Consider the following 18,389-nt stretch of genomic DNA (forward strand, 5'->3'; position numbering starts at 1 on the left):
CAAATCCCTTTAATAGACCTCAATGTCCTTCCTGTCAAAATGAGTGGTCAACTTAGAGCTGAAAGTCTCGTAAAATGTAATGAGACCATGATCCTGGGCGACTGGTCAATGATGCCACCAATCATATGCTGCTTCCTCCAAATTGCTTGTGGCAAATCTAATGGCTTTCGTCTCCGGTATGGGCTTAAGTGTCAGGTAGGTGTCTAGCTTGTGAATCCAAGCTCTAGCAAATGTCTTATTGTTGCCATCGCAAACGGGGAGGGATAACTTGTTCATGGCGTGCTTCAAGTCCTTATTCTATGCCCTAGGCTTTCTATCCTACTGTGGTCTCTCTGTCTCCCTTTCTTGATTCATTTATTGAACAAAGGACAAATTCTGCTTAATTGGATCTGGGAACAGGTCCCATTCATCATACATAGCCATAACATTATCTAGAAGTAAGCCTGCTGCTGTAGGTGGAGCTACCTCCTCGGCATTATTCTTAGCAAAAAGGGAATCAGCGGCCTGTCAGTGTTCCATGTGAGAGCCTAGCAGCTCGGGGTGATCCTGCCACACTACCGCCTCTGCTGTGATGACTTCGGGTTCGCCTTTGAATCGGAGCTAGTTGTTGCATAGTCCTTGTAAGTTGCTGAAGTGCAGTAGCAATATTATTCTGTCCATGTCTAATAGCTTGCAACATTTCCCTCCTTTCCCGTTCTTGTTCATTCGCATCATGAGCCATTTGAGTGACTTGTACCTGTGCAACCTGTTCAACTTGTTCAATCTATGTGCTTGTCTCAAAGGTTAGCTCCTCATCAGCCGTGTAACTGCCCTCAATATCAATCTGATCTGACAATCTTACCTATTCAGGTCGGATGTGACTAAAATTATAGGGTTTCCTATTCATGCTATCTATCATTTTTATATTTTAACCAGACTTCAACTTCAATAATTTACCCACAAGTTGGTAAGTCATGTGGCTTTGATACCACTTTAATATCCTTTCTATGGCTGTTTTCAAAACTTTATGGAATGGCTGCTAACATAAATCAACTTAATAAGTCCAAAGAAACTTTTATGTTATTGGCGAATCAAGAAGTTACTTTTGCATTGACATAAGTAGCATTGTTTACAACAATAGATAGAAGATATTAACTGAAAATGCAGCAAACAATGGAAGGGACTTCTCAGTAACTTAGGAAGACCTCTTAAGGCACAAACTTAATCTTGATACAAGTAAACTTGGACTTAGCATACAAACCCAATTTCATCAAGAGGAGGGTACCACGATTGGGTACCGGTTAACGAACACTGTCTAAGATGCTTTCGGAATGACTTCCATCATGGTTCCGAACGTTGCATACTGGCATCACCCGAGCACCACTATACGTATAAACACTGACCGCTGAGCAAGAACCATGGAAATGTAGTCACCAATCTCCACTAGTAACCTTCTGTCACGAGGGCATTGGACTGACTGTTTTCTGAGCTGCTGGCTTCAACTTCTATCCACCAAGCTGATATCCGTACACCAATGTTTTGGGCCCAAGTACCTTTCTCTCGGGTGACTCTTCGATGTCCACCTGCCATAATCCCAAGATTTCATGCTGACAATAACATGCTACCTTTGATACCAACCTGGATAAGTAAGGTGAGATACTAGGGCTACGTTCAGCCTCTTGATTCTCCTTAAGGGGTTTCGTCCTTAAGAAAACCAGTCACATTTAAGCAATTAGGATTATCCTAAATATATTGATAAATTTCATGGTGCCAATCCCAATGAAGCTCCTTGCTTTTATAACCTCGATATGAGGGGAAATACAAACAACTAGGCAATATGGGATAAAAGCCATTTTCGTCTTTTAGTCACTTAAGTTACTTTTGTCATAAAATGACTTTAATTCATAAAGTAATTTTATAAATCATCTTTATAAAATAAAATGACTTAATTAGAGAAAGCTCCACAACTTAAATATCTCCACAATGAAACCAAATGGAATCCTGTGACTGGTTGGCATCCTCAAGATTAATGCTGTTAGCCTATCCGGATGGAAAGATAGACCAACAAGGCGTCAGAAAGCCTAGCGTGGAGAAGGGGACATTATAGTTTGGTGCTTGTTCATTGAAGCACACAAGCATCAAGTGTGGTTGCTCACAATACAAATAACTGAAGCACATATAATATAACAATAAAATGCCTAATGGAACATTGACACTCGAGTGACACTATCAGACATAAAGAATGTTGTGGCACTGGTTGTCCTATTTTCTACTACTCAATGTACATATAATTTAAATAAACATTGCATTTAAATTAAACATTTCATTTAAAAGTAAGGTATTTAAATAATCATTTATATGCATATAAGGCATAATATAACGAAGAAACCAATAAAATTGTCCTGATAACATAATCGATAGTCTTAAATGCTAAATACATCAAATATCATCATAAAACATCATGTCACATTGATAGCATCATCATGCGGATATGGTCAAAACTGTAAATAACAGCATAATCTAACCATCTATCACAGCTAAAGATACAAATGGCCAAAATAATGCATTGTCATCGAATGCATCCCATCATGCAATATATCTTGGATTAAAAGAATCATGAAATGGAATGCAGTCACAGAAGGCACTACATGAAGGGCATGGAAAAGATTTGGTGCAGCAGTGCTTGTGCTTTTTAAGAATTTATTCCCTTATGTTCATTTTGATTTGATTCCGAGAATCTCAAAACTGAAATTTGTGATGTCAAATTACACAAAATAGAACAGACAAAACCAGAAATAAAAATAAATACAAAAACAAGCTAAAAGAAGTGATTATTGTTATTTTCGACGATTCTCAATATCAAAGGTGACTATGAGCCTGCAAATCTTCTTCTGGCATTTTTTCCTTTCTTTCCTGATTTCATTTTCACTTCTCAGCTGCAAACATAAGAGTTGGTAGCAAGATATATTTTAGGGCAATGGGTTATGTGTTTTAAGTTGCAAATTTGTCTCAGCTCCCTACCCTTCTATGTTTCTAAATACTAACTGATTTTTGATTCTGCCATTGGGGATATGTATGACCACTGCCAGGGACAATCAAAGGATTTCTCATGTCCCCTGAAGTCCTGCTGTCCTGGGGACGGGCGGGGATGTTTGTCCATGTAGTCCTGGTAAAACCAATACTTGTATACTGCCTGTATGGACTTTGGTTTCTATATTGTGTGTATACAATGACTCCGCGCCGCAGTTGGCAATTTTTAATTTGACTTTTTAATATGCAATCACTTTTAAACCTCTGTAATTTGTCACATTTCTTGTTTCTGTCCACTTCACAAAGCAGCTTTCAACCAAGCAATGAAAAACTGCCTACTCTACTAATATTTATTTGACTAGAACCTAACTGATAATATTGTAGAGTCACCAACCCTACATTTCTTGGAAACTTCATCAAACCTTCACTTCTATTGACTCAGACAAGGGAGTATGATATCTGGGCACAATATTCTTATTAGTTGATTTTATTAAATGAGAAGCTTTCATTGAATTGGCGTGATAGGAAGCAATAGATTGCATAATAATTAACTTTCTTGTCTTAGCTTTCATGAGTGCAATTTTCAGTTTTGTCAATATTTATATGGAATTTAATCGACCCATTCATGCGCTTGTTTATACTGTCACTTGCATTTATGCAATTTCAATGTCTTTGTTACATTTTCCACCTGTATAAAATTTACAGGAATGCAGTCTTAGTTTATTGGTCATTTTAAACTTTGTTGTTATAACTTATTTTGAGTTCCATTTTTATATGTATTATTTTCATTGTTTTGACAACTTCTAAGCTTCTCATGATCCATGTAACCTGGAAATGATGCAGGCAGGAAGTTCTTCAGTTAGAGAATGATGTTGTGTTTAATGAGGCCATTATTGAAGAACGGGAACAAGGGATAAAGGAGATTCAGCAGCAAATTGGAGAAGTCAATGAAATTTTCAAGGATCTTGCAGTTCTAGTTCATGAGCAAGGAGTGATTATAGGTGAAGAGTGTATTTCTTGAATTAATTGATTTTGTTTTCTTATAGGTAAAGCCACTTTTTAATAAAAATTGATGATTGATTTGCTAATTCAGATGATATCGACTCTAACATTGAGAGCTCTTACTCTGCAACTGCTCAAGCTAAAAGTCAACTTGCTAAGGCATCTAAAACCCAAAAATCCAATTCATCTTTGGTAAATATCTTGTTTCCATTTCATATGCACTTCTTATTATTACAGGACAATGTATCAGCACAATATCATGACATAACATACCTTTCTCATGCAGGCATGCTTGTTGCTGGTAATTTTTGGTGTCGTATTACTCATTATCATCATAGTCCTTGCAGCATAATTGGCAATGTGTTCCCAGCGCAACAATTTAAATCTTCCTTTTTAGAAGCTTTGGCAGTCTCTGCAGATTGGTAGGAACAAAATTGGATATGTTCTTACCATTTCTTCAGAACAGTTTTTTGATGTATCTGAAAGCTGGGTTCATTTGCACCCCAATGCCGTGTAGTCATCATTTTTTCAGGTTGGACAAACGCTATTGGTTTTGTTACACATGGTATATGCTCTGAATCATTTTGTGGTGAAGAGGATATGGAAAAGTTAAAGAAGTTTGTAATATAGTTTGTTGCCATTTGATTATAGTGTGTAATTAGTATGCAAAAGGTTGCTGTCCATAGTGTTAAATAACAGTTAACATTTATAATTTGTACGATCGTAGTTATTCTGCTATTGTGAGCCACTATTGAAAAAATCCGTGTTGTGGTCTCGTGGAAGAAGAATTGTTTTTTTTTTTGTGATTTTTTAATTTATGAATGAATAATATGGTTTTCTGCATGCTACAATCTAAACAAGAGAGGTGCACTTGTCTGGTTATTTTACATATAAAATGTTCCTCCATTATTTGGTACAACCTTTGTCCATTTGATCTCGAAATGTTTTTACAATCCTCGCAACAACGAGGTACTTGCATGTTAGCAACATGAAAACATACAATGATTCCATATGTATATGCTGGTTTCTTTTGAACTTTGCAGATGTGTTTCAGTCCATCTGTACCTCATATGTCCTGTGCATCCCTATGGTTGCATTTGGTGGAACATTGTTTAGATCGTTTGTTCTACACAGAATTATTGTTGTCAAAGGCATTTCGGTTCTGCACTAAATAGACAAGCAGATTTATGTTTTACCAGATTGACTACCATGGGATTATTGAGTTTTATTTGATCAGTTAATAAATGGTCAGCCCGCTGTCGGTTGACAGATTTGAAATGCCTTACATTTTTCTGTGTAATAAAGAACTAAATGAGATTCTCATAGAGATGAATAGCAAGTTGAGAATATTTTTTTTAGTTACACGTCTATTTGAAGCTTTTAATGTAAAAAATACCAAAATTTAGCAAGTTTTAATCCTCAAGCCAAGGACGACATGATGTATGCTGATGTTGTGTGCACTTGTTTTTATGTCAATGTGCATGCTGATGTCTCATTCGATTCAGAAAATAGTGGATGTACTCTCGTTAGCAACCTATTCATGAAGACTTTCTTTAGGCTGCTTGGCATATGAGTGCATCATAAATTTGTAATCCATTCATATGGCGATCATATGGTCAATTGAGCATGTGAAAATTACAAATCAGTGAAATAAGACATTCTTATTTTGATTAGAAAATGACTTCAGTCATGATATCTACTCTAGCTGTTGCTCCACGATTTTCAGTTTTTTTTTTTTGGGAAAACGTTTGCTTCTATGTTTGGTTTGATCTTAGTAGAGCATTTCTTACCTTCAGTGTCTATTGCTTTGGTTTGGTGACTAGGATGGCTCTTTACTCGTGGAACTGTTTTTGTTTGATGAAGAGGGCAGGCTACCCTCAAACAAGCCGCCTACAATTTGAATTAAACTGACTTCATTTGGGAGAATGATGCAGAAGTGATCAAACTTCAATATATCCTCAGGTGAGAGCTCAAGTTGTGAAAATTAGAGGCGAAGACATCATATGGGGGCCTCAAATTTGAGAAGACATTTGTTGTTAGTTGGAGCAGTGTGCTTTTTTTTTTGGATCCTCAGTTCACCTATTTGAGCTTAGACCTTGACTATACTTGATCTTACTCAAGCGGTCATCTTTTCTTATGAAAATGCATCCAATTGGCTGAGCTCATTCTATGTGTGCTATTGTATTTGGTTTGGTAAGGAGATGTGCTATGCCATAAACCTAAGTTCCCAAAAGTGAAAGACTAATGAAAGCATTAAAAGGAGATGGAAAATAAGGGAAAACAATTTTTTCTTGGCACATCAATCTAATTAGAGGGCATCACGACATCATTTGCATCACAACTTTGTATCTTTGTCACATGATGTATTCTTTTGTGTGAGCTATGTTGTACACACTAATATAAAATACCATCCTTCTTTGAAGTGTCATTGATGACATATGTGGTGTAATCCTTTTGTACTTAATAAATTAGGAATAATGTTGTGAGAATTGGTGCACGGATTGAGTTGAGACTTAGAATGTATGTACAAAACTACTATTGGCGAGTATCTAGTTGATGCTAGCAGGTTTCTCCATGCCCAATCACTATCATATTGTAGTAAGTGGTTCATCATTAGTTGTTTATGAACCTTAGTACTTGGTCTTGTCACAATTTACCGTTCTTGGTGCAACATTGACTCTATTTTCTATGTGAGTGTTTTTGATTATGGTTAAAAATAGGTTTTGAAGCGACTTGAAACCTTTTAATAAAAGTGGTGATACCAATACACACAATTAGACAAGCGAAAGCATCAAAGGCCAAGACTGTAAGAGGCTACCTAGAAGATAGAAATGGAAAATGTTAGCCAGAAGCCAACAAACAGAGAACCAAATAGAAAGAAAATTGGATAAACTAAGACAAAAAGAAAAAGATTAAGCCAACTTCTTAAGAACCTTAGAAATCTCTACCTCCAACTTGGTCATGTCCAACATAGTCGTTTTACGCACTTGAGCTTCAATTGGGAGTTTTTAATGTTTCTTTTAAGATTTCCCCTAGTCTTCTTCTTGGGTCTGAAGATTTCTTGACCTTTATTTGGATCAAGCTCAACGATCAATGTCTTTTGATGCTCTCTAGCAAGAGAGTTGACTAGCCCATTCAATGTTTCCACTGTATTCTTTATGCTCTCGTTGCTTTGATTCATGGCAGTTTGAATGATGTCTTTCAAACTATTCATCTTCTCTTCCTTCTAAGACCTTTTAAGCTCATGATTCTTTTTCATTATTTGAAGGGCATCAACAAACTTTTAAAGATGATCTACCACAATTCTTCTCTTCAATCATCCAAAAATTTTGTAGTATGGTATACTAGCTCCATAACTATTTCCCATGTTACTATATTGCATTTTACTAACCACTAAGGTATCCAAAACATCTATTTTGTTTCCAAGAGCTCTCTACTTTATCTTCAATTCTTTGAGCTCATGAAACAACCATTTCGACAAGAAGGAATTTGGGCGTTCTGTCTTGCCAAACCCAAAACATCACAATAGTCTTCACAATCTAGCTTGAGATGGTGAGAGTCAACTTTAAGCTCCAATAGAGACATACCACCATCCTCGATGTGAGATGCCTCCCTTTCAAAGTGGTGTCACTAGCAACATGAGGGGAGTGTACTTGAATTTCAACCACGAGCTTTTACTCCTTGTAGTAAATCCTTTGCCTCCTATTTACCATTTTTAGGTTTTTAAGTTTTAGCAAGTACACACTCTCTAGTAGCGGATGAAGAAGTGACATCCTTCTTACCTAGAGATTTCCCATTAGCTAGAGTAGGAAAACCAATACCCTTCTTGCCCTTCCTAGAGCCACCGACCCTAATTTTAGATTTAGGGGTTTGATTTTTTTGAAGGTACATAATCTTCCTTCTCAGAATTGGTGTTCTCAGCCTTCCCTTTCCCCTAGCTTTGGCTTTAGGCTTTGGAGATCTTTTAACTTTCGAAAAAGGAACACAATTTTCTTTGCCATAATCAACTTTCTCTTCTAACCCCTCAATACTAGTATCTTCATTTTTAGAAGTAGAAATGAGACTAGATAGGACAGGGAGGGCTTTGAAATACTCATAAATCAATAACAAACCTTTGTGCAAGACATAGTTTTTATATGGGTTCTTGTGACGATATGTGCTACTAGCTTTGAGAGAGGACCATAAATAAAAAATGAATAGAAACCTTAATGTGATGCCAAAAGTAATTAAGTAGAACAAAGTTATCCAACTATTATCACAATTATAACTTAACCATATGAGTAATATAAATTGAAACCACAAGAAGATACTCATACACAATAACACCAGATATGTTAATTAGGGAAATCCTTGATTAGAGAGGAAAACCCTGGTGGGGGTGGTACTCGCAAGATGATGTACTAATATAAATGTTCCTTGTTAGAGGATGGACCCTCTTAGGAGTCTATGAATACATTCAATACATATGAGTCCCTGTTGGGAGACTTTGAATCCCTGTTAGGAGATTTCAACCTTCTTAGGAGTTGCAGAAGATAGCTGGACCCACTGCCCAAACAACTTCAAGGACAAGACCAATGAACCCACTGTCCAAATGATCTCTGTATTATTCCTTGCATAATAATAGAATTGTACTATACCATTCCTTCATCTTCCTCTATCTTGTCAACCTGACCTCTGCTTCTTCTGATTTTGTAACCATATCACAAATCTCACATCCAATAATCTTTTGGATCACTTACACGCATTTAGTAAGCACTCTACTTCTTTTTGCACTTTACACTTCATACAACGATCACAATAGGCTACAAACAAGGAAAACATCTTTCCTTTATACCATATCTTCATAATAATTCCTTGAGTCGGCCTTGAGGCTTTTCCAATTAATTATAATAAGATAATTAATTAATTACAACTACAATAGCACCATCGGCTCACAGTCTATAGAAAATTTCACATGTGTGATACTAGGGCTTGCGCTCTCGTTGATGTCATCAACTAACTATCCTCTGTCATTGCTTGACTACACATCTTCTCATTGCATCTCAGATGTAAGATAGTGGACAAACATCAAGAACTGCTTCCCTAATACTCTGTCTTTGAACTGCTCTTTGTAAATCAGGTACATCTTTGATACGTCTTTGACTTAGACTATGCACTTAACCACGTCATTATGACACTGTGCTGAACATGTCCATAATTGCACATCACTAGACAATCAAACCATTGTCCGTACCATTAAGATCTTTGTTTGCTACTTAGCTAGTCTTTACATAAACCATGCTAGGTTGACACCAACGACAAACACAGTTATAAATGCAACATGTCAATACTCTCCAATGCTTACGGTACTCCCCCAAAGTAGTATCATTAGCATTCATGCTAACAATCTCCCCTTTTGGCATTGATGGCAACATAGATGAAAAACCATCTAAGTTCCAAGAATACTAAATAGTGTTCTACTGTTGCTGCTGACTAGCATTAGTTGTCCACCTGCTAAAAGGAATCTCAATACAACAAGTGCACAACAGGTGCAAACTCCTACTTCTTAGACATCAGTTGTTTACTTTACACCAAAAAATTCACAATACATTAGATGCATATTCCAACTTCCTTTCATGAATCTTTCTAAATCTCTTTAAAGAGATATCTCTCCTTCATGCATATTCTCTCCCCCATACACAGGAGTTGTTTTTCCATGCACACTCTCCCCCACTGCTTAGGATATGTTTTTCATGCATAATCTCCCCTGGTATCAATGCCAAAGAATTCAATTTCAGAGTTACAACATACCAATTGTTAAATACCAATTGCTAATATGCTGCACCAAGTCTTCAACTAGCTCGGGTGTCCAAAGACACTATTCAATACCAAATACCAAGACTCCTTGGTGACTCAGATAATCATAGATACTCTTCCATACGGGAAGCATCAAAAATCAGTCTAGGCTAACAATAGTGCTCTGTACCACTGACTTGATGCACTCTCTGCATCATCTACTTAGAAGTAGGTAGGGGCATAACCCCAAGCATACCTCTCAAGTATTCAAATATATCTATAGGCAAAGGCTTCATAAAGATATCTGCAATTTGATCTTTAGTACTCGTATACTCCAATTTGATCTCCTTTTCTGCTGCTTTCTCTCTTAGCACATGCTACTTAATAGATATATGCTTAGTCTTAGAATGCAATACAATATTCTTAGACATAACAACTGTACTTGTGTTATCACAGTAAATGATAACAGGTTCTTCAAACTCAATTCTAATATCCTTTAGTATCTGCTTCATCCACATAACTTAGTTACAGTTATTTGTTGTTGCAACATACTCTACCTCAATAGTACTCTGCGAAATGCATTTTTGCTTCTTGCTTAACTAAGAAACCAATCTTCCTCCAAGAAAGAATGCTCCACCACTGGTGCTCTTTCTAGCATCCATACTGCTTGCCCAATTCGCATCAGTATATGCACATAGAGTGAAATCACTTGATTTGTCATATCAAATTCCATAGTTAGATGTCCCTTTCAAATAGCTGAATATTTTCTTTATTGCTGCATAATGATATTCCTTAGGATCAACTTGAAATCTTGCTACAATCCCATCCACATTTGTTATATCTAGTCTGGTGTGAGTTAGATATGTAAACCTCTAATCATGGATATGTACTTCTTCTTCTCTATTGTAGGTATCTCATCTTTACTAGATAACTTGTGACAAGTTATCATAGGTGTACTAACAGGTTTACAACTTTCCAAACCAAACCTTTTCAACAAATCATTCAAGTACTTAGTTTGAGAAATGAAAATATCATCACTATTCTGCACAATTTGTAATCCTAGGAATAACTTCATTCCTCCTATCATGCTCATTTCAAACTCATTCTTCATCTCTTCAACAAACTTATCACTTGCTTCATCATTACCTCCAAAAATGATGTTTTCAACAAAGATTACTATTATTAGCAAACCATTCTCAACTTCTTTCAAATACAAGTTATTGTCTATTGTGCCTTTAGCAAATCCAAGCTTTGCCAAATAATCGTCCAACCTTGCATACTAGGTTCTAGGTTCTTGCTTCAGACCATATAAAGCTTTTTTTAGTCTACATACCATGTCTTTGTCTTTTGATAAAAGAAAACCTTCAAGTTGCTCAATATATACCTCTTCTTCTAGTTCTCCATTTGGAAATGATGATTTAAAATCTGATAAACCTTGAACTTCTTATTCGCTATATAAGCCAAGAACATCCTTACTACTTCCATTTGAGCTACAGGTGCATATGTCTCATCATAATCTATGCCTTTTTGCTGTGAATATCCTTTGCATGCAAGTCTAGCCTTGTTCCTCACAACTTCGCCTTGCTCATTCATCTTGTTTCTGAATATCCATTTGGTTCCTATCACATTCTTGTCTTTAGGTATAGGAACTAACTCCCATGTATCATTCTTCACAATCTGATCTAATTCTTCCTTCATTGCTTGAATCCAATGATCATCTTTATATGCTTCATCTGCGCTCTTAGGCTCAACTTGAGATATCAAACATATCTCCTTATTTACTTTGTTCCTTGACATCCGACCTTTTTCTTTGCTTCCAATTATCTGCTCACGAGGGTGATTCTTTGTCAGATTCCTGTTAGAAGTAGGAGTTGAAATCTCAACTCTTATCTCTTCTCTAGGTTTAGATCTTTGCTTTCCTCTTTTCTCAGCAGTTAACACATCATTCTGCAAATTGTTGTTAGTCTCAAAGATAACTTCAACATTCTGTCTGACAATTCTAGAATTATCTTCTTCTTTATTTGAATTATAATCTACCATCTTTTCCTTAGTTCAACTTTTTCATCGATCCTTACATTTGCGCATTCAACTATTGTCTTAGTTCTATAGTTAAAACATAACATACCTTCATCACATCTTGGATCAAACTTACCAATATCATCATCTCTCTTAATGTAGCATTTGCTCCCAAATATATTGAAATACTTAACTAACGGTAATGACCAAACCATAATTCATAAGATGTCTTGTTTATACCTTTTCTGATCTGTACTCTATTCAGAGTGTATACTACTGTATTGACTGCTTCTCTCCAAAATGTATTAGAAACATCATTCTCAAACAACATTGCTCTTGTTACTTTTGCTACTGACTTACTCCTTTTAGAAATCCCATTCTACTCAAGTGTTCTAGATGAAGGTGGTTGCCTTTTGATTTCATTCTCTTCACAAAATATGTTAAAATTCTCTAGAGGTATTCTCCTCTTTTATCAGATCTCGAACACTTTATCTTAACACCAAATTCATTCTCAACTCTATTCTTAAATATCTTAAACTTCTCAAAAGCTTTATATTTCTTTTTAAGAAATGCTACCCACATCATTCTAGTTAAATCATCAACAAAAATCATAAAATACCTTTCACCATAGAATCCTCTTGTTCTAGAGGGACCACTCAAATTTGTGACATCGATCTCTAGCTTCTCTGTGGTAGTGAATTTTTTGCTAGGAAATGATACTTTCTTCTATTTAGCCAAATTCTTTACACACAACATTAGCAAGCTTTGTAATCTTAGGCAAGTCTCTGACTGCAGAAGTGTTACTAACCTTCACAATATTGTCAAAGTTTATGTGACAAAATCTTCTATGCCACAACCAACTACTACCCACTTTAGCTACCAAACATATCATTTCAGTAGGATTCAACTGAAATACATTACCTCTAGATCTAGTGCCAGTTCCAATTAGTTCACCATCTTTGTCTTTGATAATGCAGGTTTTCTCAGTGAATTGCAACTGATAACCCTTCTCCACCAACTGTCCAACACTCAACAAGTTATGCTTCAATCTATCAACAAATTAAACATCATTAGTGTTAGTATTACCATCAAGAGTAATGGATCCAACCCCTGACATATGACAGACTGCACTATTATCAACTCTAACGATACCTCCATCATGATTCTTGAACTTCACAAACTTATTCATATCTCTAGTCATGTGGTGTGAACAACCAGTGTCAATTATCCAATCACATTTCTTTTCCACTTAGAAAATTAAAGCTCTTTCTTCTCTAATTTCTCTATCAAGATCATCTTCCTTGATAGCCACAAATCCCAATTCATCATCACTTTCACTTTGACCTTTCTCATCAGATTCTTCATCTCCATTTGCATACAAACAATTTCTATCTCTATCTCTTCTAGGCTTAAACTTACCCTTATACTTTTTTTTTTCTCTCTTTTAGGACATTTAGATGCATAATGACTAAATTTGTCATAAGTCTAACATTTAAAGATTTTCTTGCCATCTTTTTCTCTTCTCATAAGAAGGGCTATTCCTTCCTCAATCTTCTTGTCTTCATCAGATCTGTTGCTACTAGCAAAGTCTCCACATGTGCCTATACTCCTTGTCAGATTAGGCCAAATGTTTAGGGCACTGAAAGCTATTTCTACTCTGGCTAGATCTCTAGCTTGTCTTAGATCTACTTTTGCAGATTCTAATCTTCCAAGCAACATTTAGTTTGTGAAATCTTTAGTGTAGGGCATTACTAGTTGAATCATCTGAGCTACTTGCTTGAATGGTGGTTTCAAAATTTTCAAGATCTTTCATATTACTTCATCTTCTTCCTTGGTTCCACCATGAGACCGAATTCTTGCAACAATTCCTGATATTCTACTAATATAACTACTTACAGATTCATCTTCCATTATTTTAGCATCTTGAAATGCATATATCTAATTTTGTAATCTCATTCTCTTTGCATGTTTATCACCTTCAGAATTAGATTCTAATGCTTTCCAAATTTCATAAGATGTTTCAAGTGACTTTACCTGATTCTACTCAATCTCTGGAAGAGCTATTAGTAGAGCTTCTCTTGCTCTAATGTTACATATGAATATATCTCTTTCTTCTTCATTGCATCCTTCTAGATTTTCTTCTTCAACGATTGTCTTCTTACTCTTTATCAAGATTCAATATCCCAGATCCATGCACAACAGACGAGTCTTCATCTTCTCCTTCCAACAATTATAGTTGGCCCCATCAAATCTAGGACTATCCTTTCTAAAAATATTTGCCATCGATCTCCCAAAGCTGTTAAGCTTATCCTTCAAGGACCTAATGCTCTGATACCAATTGTTAGAATATATAGTCTACTAATAAAACTGAGGGGGGGTGGGGTGGGGAGGAGGTGAATTAGTTAACCAACTATTATCACAATTATCAACCTTAAACAAACTTAACCATATGTGTAATATAAACTAAAACCACAACAAGATACTCATACACAATAACACCAAATATGTTAACTAGGGAAACCCTTGATCAGAGGGAAAACCTCAGTGGGGATGGTACCCAAAAGATGATGTACTAATATAAATGTTCTTTGTTAGAGGATGGACCCTGTAGGAGTCTATGAATACATTTAGTACATATGAGTCCCTGTTAGGAGACTTTGAATCTCTATTAGGAGATTCCAACCCTGTTAGGATTTGTGCCAACCCTATTAGGAGCTATGGAAGACAATTGGACCCACTGCCCAAACAACTTCAAGGGAAAGACCAATGGACCCGCTGTCCAAATGATGTTTGCATTATTCTTTGTAGAGTAATAGAATTGTACTATACTGTTCCTTCCTCTCCCTTTGTCTTATCAACTAGACCTCTGTGTCTTTTGATCTTGTAACCAGATCACAAATCTCGCATCCAATAACCCCTTAGATCACTTACACACATTTAGTAAGCACTCTACTCCTTTTCACACTTCACACTTCATACAATGATCACAACACACTACAAACAAGGAAAATATCTTTCCTTTATACCATATCTTGATAATAATTACTTAAGTCAATCTTGAGGCTTTCCCAATTAATTATAATAGCACTGTCAGCTCACAGTCTATACAAAACTTCACACATGCGCTATTAGGGCTTGCACACTCACTAACATCATCAACTGACTGTCCTCTATCATTGCTTGACTGTGCATCTTCTCATTGCATCTCAGATGTAAGATAGCAAACAAACATCAGGAAGTGCTTTCCAAATACTATGTCTCTGAACCGATCTTTGTAAGTTAGATACATATTTCATATGTCTTTGACTTAGACTCTGCACACTTAACCACATCATTAGGATACTGTATCAAACATGTCCATAACTGTGCATCACCAGACAATCAAACCATTTTTGTACCATAAGATCTCTTTCTGCTACTTAGCCATTCTGTACAAAAACTATGCTATGTTGACACTAGTGAAAAACATAGCAATGAATTTAACATGTCAATACTGTCTAATGTTTAGGATACTCCCCCAAAGTAGTATCAACATTCATGCTAACAATAATTAGGCTCTCGAGTCAACAAGAGGCCATTGTAGGCACTAATCAATTCGGCTAAGTGGTTTGTTTGGCTTCCACAAGTAGCTCCACAACCAAAATGAATATTCCATTTATGTCTTGTATCAGTTCCCCACACGGAGTTGACCCAAGGTTGCCCTTAGTTGCCCTATCAAAGTTAAGTGTCACCCAACTAAAAGGTGGAAGAATCTAGACAAAACCATCTCTAGAGCTCTTCAAAGGTTTAAGGGCCATTAAAATGTCCAACTAGAAGCCACCCATTGGTCATAGTCCTTATAGATCAAATTTCCTTTTATATTTAATGGGCATACTTACAATGTTTTTCACTAATGGATATTTATATTTTCCAAATTTTTAGCCTATCTCAACAAAATCTATTGTTATGCTCCTTCCATATGCCTCCAGCCACATGTGAGGAAATGGAGGATGAAAACAACTTTAAAAAACGCATGGAAGTCAGAGGTTTCCACTAAGACTAAAATCGAATTGAGATTCCATAATTGAAACACCTTGTTCCAAATGTTGGCAAAAAGGGTAGTGATTGGCAAGGTGAAGAGTAGATTCATCGTCAACCATATACAAGTAGCATCTATTAGGAATACAAAAACCCTATTTCATATATTATCAGAGGTAAGAAGTTTATTCTATAGTAGGATCAAAGTGAAGATATTCACTTTGGTATTAGACCCTTATTCTAAACTTTACCCCAAAAAATACCAGATGGGGAGCCTTTCCAGAACATGCCATCCTATCCCTTTTTTTGATACATTAAGTACAAATTGACGAACACTAAAGGGGTAGAAGATGAGGACTAATACTAGTTAGATAAACTCAACCAGTCATTCTCCAAGTAGTCACCAACAAACCTTCCAAATTTGACTTTACAGGGATAACTACAAGCCTTTTTTTATGATCTTCATTTGAACTTTTAGGAATAACATCAAAAAGAGAATTTTGAGCATAACCCGTTCAAAGTATTATCTATCAATAAGAGATAAAAATATAAGTTAATCACCACTCTACATATTTCATTTTCCTTCTCAATCCTAACTTCAATCTTTAAAAGAAGTTCTAACTTGTTTTCTTGTGTTAGAGAGTAGTTGTACATAGGGAAAATCAAGTTTTAGAATATGAAACCTGCAACCATAAGAAAGTAGTTAAATCATATTCAAATTGCCAATCGCTCAATGAAGCTTTAAAATCAATTTTTTGCATAAAAATTATGAAAACATAAAATTACAAACTTCCCTTTATTTGTGCTCATTGTTTTTGTTTCTTCTCAATAATTTTATGTTGCTCTTATGGAGAAGTGCAATAATACAGATTTGAAAAGTATGTTCAAGATAATAACATGAGGGTACTCAAAATGTGATTAACCAAAAATGGACAAAGAAGGCCATTATAAGAAAGCTGTCTTGGAAACGAATGATCACAAAATATGAAACAAACAACAAGCAAGAAAGGAAGAGCCAATAATCAACAATAAAAGCTCAATAATAATTTTTTTTTGTATATTTCCCTCAAAAAGATGAAAGGCCATTTATATAATAAATTATTTGAATAAAAAATAGAGCAAGGCAATAAAGACACTTAAAATTAAAGGCAAAAGAAAAGACAAATAAAGCATAAATAAATGAGTCTATTCATGCAAAAGGGGGCATTACCACGTAATGACATTTAATTAAATACATGTGAACATTATTTAATTGTAAATGCCAACTTAATATAAATATGATAGATGACCAAGCTAAAATGATAAAATGATAAATAAATCAAAATAATTTAAAAAATAAAGTAAAATGATGTAAAATGAACAAAAATTGACAAAAATGAAAAAAGATGACTAAAAATGGGATCGAGGGTTAATGACCATTTTTACGTGTCTACATTTTTTCCCATCTTTGAGACAAAGCGATTATGAGTGTTGTTTCAAAGGAAAAAGAAAGATTGCATTAAAAAGATGACAACTAACACAAAAAGCCAGAAGGGTGCTCCCTCAAAAAAATGGATCAAACTTGAAAAGAAGAGGCCAAATTTTGAAAAATAAAGCCATGAGCACAAGACTGAATTGAAAATTGGATTTAGTGAAGAGAAAAACAAGATAAGCCGAGAGAAAAAGAAAATCATCAGGGAAGGACACATACGAAAACAACAAGGGCAACCAAAAGAGAAATCAATCGTTTCCTTTTTGTATTAGTGCTTTGCTTGTCTTTTATAGAGCTTTTTGATATAGAAAATTGAATGCATTGTATCATGAAACCTATAAAGTTAACACAATCATGTGATCCTTTTTTAATGAGATTGAACATAATGCAGACAAGGAATGCCCTAATCCACTCTAAAAGACATACATCGTGGGCCAAGGTACATACCCCATAATTCTATGAGAACATCACATAAACATAATACAAAGCCAAAATAAAGGACCCTGACCACTCTCACCACTTAGTGGCACCCTCAAGTAGCATAGTAACACTGAAAATCATAAAATTTATGACAAAATAAGACAAAAAGACCATGGAGTATCTAGGTCACTCTCATCACTTAGTGATATCTATAGACACCTAAAAATTGGCAAAGAATTAAATAGTGCAAATTTTGATCAAGGGGCACAAATCAGAGGAAAACAATAAACTTTCAAATCAAGGATTGCATCAGGTTATTAATCAATCAAATCACCTATCAAATTAAAAAGGACCTAAATCAAATTTAAAAAGAGGAAAAACAATTCACAAAATCATAAAATGAAATTTAAAAAAGAAAAAAAAAAAGGAAAAGACAAAAGTTGAAAGTAAATGGAACATTTATTAAATCAATAAAGCCATTTACCCTCACAAAAGTGAAAATCCTCCTTTTTACATTTAAAAGAATTGGAAAATCCTCTTTTATCCTCACAAACTAAGTCCGTTGGACTCTTCCTCTTGGTACCTTATGAGATATTTAAAGTTTCACCATTATCCCCCTAGTCAAAAGTGAAATCTTGATCTTTACCCCAACCTCTTCTGAAATCCTATAAATAGGAGG

The 18,389-nt window shown here is 35.4% G+C and overlaps 1 protein-coding gene across 1 annotated transcript in view; it reads left to right on the forward strand.

Annotated features, from left to right (window-relative positions):
• LOC149552522 (syntaxin-22-like) overlaps positions 1 to 4,854 on the forward strand; it is an 83,385-nt gene extending 78,531 nt beyond the window's left edge. The window contains exons 5-7 of the mRNA XM_089788107.1: positions 3,853 to 4,010; positions 4,103 to 4,203; positions 4,298 to 4,854. Of these exons, the coding sequence (XP_089644233.1) occupies positions 3,853 to 4,010; positions 4,103 to 4,203; positions 4,298 to 4,363 (325 nt within the window). The 3' untranslated portion in view covers positions 4,364 to 4,854. The remainder of the gene's footprint in view (positions 1 to 3,852; positions 4,011 to 4,102; positions 4,204 to 4,297) is intronic.
• The last annotated feature ends 13,535 nt before the right edge of the window (positions 4,855 to 18,389 follow it).

Source organism: Cupressus sempervirens, chromosome 6 (assembly GCF_028749045.1).
Source record: "Cupressus sempervirens isolate cs-2001-9-10 chromosome 6, ASM2874904v1, whole genome shotgun sequence".
NCBI classification, from domain to species: Eukaryota; Viridiplantae; Streptophyta; class Pinopsida; order Cupressales; family Cupressaceae; genus Cupressus; species Cupressus sempervirens.